General features: G+C 26.4%; 1 protein-coding gene across 1 annotated transcript; it reads right to left on the reverse strand.

Moving 5' to 3' along the window:
* Positions 1–434: 434 nt before the first annotated feature.
* On the reverse strand, positions 435–4,006 carry LOC126844792 (malectin-like). The gene is made up of 5 exons (XM_050583204.1): positions 3,619–4,006; positions 3,396–3,560; positions 1,826–1,883; positions 1,364–1,505; positions 435–489 (listed from the first exon to the last, which is right to left on the reverse strand). The coding sequence occupies exons 1-5, from the start codon at positions 3,835–3,837 to the stop codon at positions 435–437; spliced, it is 639 nt and encodes a 212-aa protein (XP_050439161.1). The 5' UTR covers positions 3,838–4,006.
* Positions 4,007–4,242: the final 236 nt, after the last annotated feature.

A 4,242-nucleotide genomic window follows, 5' to 3' on the forward strand; every position in this document is an offset into this window, starting at 1 on the left:
AACTTAAAATTTTTAAATGGTAGCGTTTATACATAATTATATTATACATGTATTATCTCGCCTTTTAAGAATTTTTTGCTGAAAATAATGATTGGTCGATGAACGATTTTGAATACTTAGTTTCAAAATTACTTAAGTTTCAAATTTAGGAGAAGAGGAAGAATAGTGTAATATTATTTTTAACTGCAAATATTACTCTAACGCACTATACCTCCTGTTCTAAATTTTAAGCTTAAATAACTTTAAAAGTAACTACTCAAAATTTGTTATCGGCCAGTCAATGTACATTACCAATGAAAAATCGTATGTTCATAGGGTATCATAGGTTATATATAGATTAAAAAGAAACCTATTAAATTAAGGCCAACTAATATCTATAAAAGTGTGAAAAAGAATAATTAAAGTCTTTTCAAATATTGACAGGTTCATCATAGTTAGTGAATCACTCTGTATTTTAAGGGTCCTTCTCGTGAAAACTGCAGTTGAAAGCTAAAAATAACATTAAGATTTGTATATCATATTTATTTGATTACGTCAACTTATTTTTAGTTATATTAGTATTACCAATTGATGACAATTTTTAACGTATATTTTTTTTTATACATGATTTATAGTTATTTTGTTGCTGAGAACATGCTTCCCAAGAAAAACTCCTATCTCGTAGAATACTCTGTTAAAAAAAAATTGTATGGAAAGAGGAAGACAAGGTGCAGCCTACAAAATGCATTGGACTTCTATTATTAATTACGTTACTAAAAACCGAGAAAAAATAAGTAACACTTAATAAATTGGTAATATTCCAACACTAATAACAGCGTTTAGGAATTAATTGGCTATCAGGAACTTTTTTAAGTTATACCAATAAGTATAGATTGTACAGAATAAATATCTGGCTTGCCAAATTATGGTTGCACTAAAAATATGTCTGCCACTCAATTGTTATATTAGCATTATATTAGTTAATAAGAGCGCATACACTTAATTATTTTATATGCCAAAGTTAAACATTTTTACTTCCTTAATTTTCAAGGTCAGTGCTGTTATAGGGCGTAGGCAGGGCCATAAATTGTTTAAAATTAGTTTAGAATAATATTGAAAAAAATTAAAATTTATTTAAAAAAAAAACTATTACTAAAGTGCAAAAAATGATAATGTTTTCAAGGCAAATTTTACATTGTTTATTATCTTTTGATAGCTTAACTGATTTAAAAAAAAAAAGTACATTTTCACAATAATGAAACGATACACCTTTTCAAACTATATAATCACTTACTACAACTTTTTTTTTTTAAGAGTTCAATATTTAAAGTGAAGCTTTTTTTATAGATAACGGACTAAAAAAAGGGAAAAAAATGTCATAAACACTATAGCTAATGAACAATTTACAAATTGTTTAGAAAAAATACTTGGGCAAGGAAAAAATAGTTCTTCAAGTTTTTTATTCCAATCAATACTTTGTTCTTGAAGTTCTCTGTCATAAATCGCTTGTAGTAGTTTTGGTACATCTATAATAAAAACATTTCTCTATTACTATTTAATTCATATTTATAAAATATATAATTATTAAGCAGTAATTTAAAGGGTAATAGCTGGTTGTTTATGTAACAAATACCCCCAAACGAATTTAAAAATTTTAAAAACTATTAGAAAGCACATGACCTAATAACGTTTTTTGCCAAATTTACAACATAATAGCTGCTACTATGGGTTTTGCAAATTTTGTATTTTTGCACTCCAACTCATCATCCGAAAAGTCTAAGAAAATTAATACGCCCTTTGTGAAAAGATATTTTAACTGATATACTTAAACTTATTTAAACCTTACTGTTAATGTTTCCTTTAGCGAAAAGTATTGTACTTATGGAAGGTGCACCATGTTCACCCTGAACAAATTTTTATAAAAATTATATCATAATAATAAAGTAAATACATTTTTCACACTTTTTACTGGTTTCTTTTAGCATGAAATACGTGGATAAATAAATTATTAATAGAACACATATTTTTAGTTAATTAAGAATATAACACATAAAATAACTAATAGTATAAAAAATAGCCAATTCAGTAGAGTCGGGGACTAGTAGGGACGGGAAAGTCACGGGTCTACAGAAATTAATAAAATTGAAAGTGATAAAATTAATTTTAAATAAATACTTCAATGCGAATCTGTGATTAGTAGATTCAAACCAGTACAGTCCAAAATAAGCACAGTAAGAAAGTATTATATGTAAATTAGTAGTAGTAGTAGCAAGTGAGTAAGAGAGGTCCAGTGTTCAAAGATAAAAATAGGAATATTGTTAAAAATATTGTACCTAATGACAATTATGTGCTTAAAAACTAGTTTTTAGTTTTAGGGGGAATACAATAGGGTTGTTCGTCTTTCTATCAAATTGTATTGTCATAATTACCCATATATCGTAGTTAACAATTGAATACAAATGTTTTCGTTACCTGTTAATTCACTACGTAATTTTCCAAAAAAAAAGTTCAACTACAGATTTTTGAAAAATTGTTTATGTTATAGTTCCATTCTAGATCTACCTTCAGTCTAATTTTCAGGCCTAAATTCCTAAAACTTTGTTAAAAAAAGTGAAATAAAGAAAAAATATATATCCCTTCTTTTAGAAAGGGTTTATGAGATTTATTTAGTTTGTCAGTCATAATATAATAATTGGTAGTACTATGTTTAAAGAATATTTTATATAAATTTGGAACTAATTTGACTATTTTAAAAAAAATTATAGAGCATTGTAATTTTAAGTTTTAAAATATGTATATTTCTCTATTGTGAAGGGGAATGGATGAATTTTTGCCCAATAAAGTACCTTTTAGGTACGATTACTGATCTATGGAGTTTTGGTTTGAGTCTTTATAATAACGTTTGATTAGATTTTTGTTCAAAGATGAAAAATCAAGATATTCAAGCCTAAGGTAATTAAAAGTACTTCAAGGTATATTTTGGTATTAAAGCTGAAAGTGAAATAACATCTTACTAGTCTTTCATAAGAGGTTTCTAGTCCAGTTTTTAGTTATTTGGTAATTATTTATAAGACATTAGAGTACATACAATTTTAATTATATTTTTAACTACACAAAACAATAAGTATTAAAATTGAATGTTAGATATTATAACCTACCTAGTATGGTAGGATATCCTGAAAATTAAAATTTGTTTAAGCTTTATGAGAGTTTATCTCTCCCATAAATTTATTATTCACATTACTATAAATAATTTATTTAAAATAAACAATATTTTTATATTGTATAGGTATTTGATTATTAAATCTATGTTATTAAAGACATTCAATTTTATAAATTCATCTGATAAAAAGTTAAAATATTCAATCGGATATCATAGACTGCTATTCTAATAAATAAATGAAAAACCAACATACATAAATAAAGTCGACTCGGATTTTGTTAGATTTGATTTCGGATACTTCTTCATCCCAATATAATTTCTCACGATAAACTTTAAATTCAATATAATCAGTGTACGCATTAAAAATGTCCAAGTTATACGGTATGATATGCTGACTATTTAGTACAACATCAAATACCTGAAATTAGAATTAAAGAGTAAATAATAATATTCTTAAGTATATAACAATTGCATACTTTAACTCCAGGCGCACACGATTTAGTCTCACTGAATTTCAATAGAATTACATAGTCACCATCATCCTCAATTGGTATTTTATAACTAAATGTGGTATCAGGATATCTTTCAATCTTGTACAGAATACGTTCTTGTTTCCTAGCTGCATCACTTCTCTTTGAACTGAGACAAGACAAAGGCAGGTAAATATAAAACACAAACATTACCATCGACCACATTCTTTTAACAGATGCTTCACACTCAATGGTTAATATCAAATTGTTATGGTCACCAATAGATACTCTTAAAGAAATCTGACAGCAAATTTGTACGGTAAAATATTAATGATATAGTATTAACATTACAAGACAAGATACTGTAAGTTTGAATAACGGCAAATATAATTATAACAAAACAAATACAAAGAAGTTACACGTTTTCATAAAAATTTTGTATCAAATACCAATTTTATAGGTACTTACTTATTGATTTTTGGATAAAGAAAGCACTAAGTAGTTGGCTGCAGCTGGCCTCTGGTGGCGTTTGCCAAAATTGCCAAACAGAAGCTGTATGATATGCGAGAAATAAGAGCTATATTTATATACATATTGAAAGTTTTTTGCAACATTTATTGTAAATCATAT

The sequence above is a fragment of the Adelges cooleyi genome, unplaced genomic scaffold (assembly GCF_023614345.1).
Source record: "Adelges cooleyi isolate 19-005CV unplaced genomic scaffold, UGA_ACOO_1.1 ACOO_flye_CR_arks_rails_tigmint_CR_PRNA_651, whole genome shotgun sequence".
Lineage (NCBI taxonomy): Eukaryota > Metazoa > Arthropoda > Insecta > Hemiptera > Adelgidae > Adelges > Adelges cooleyi.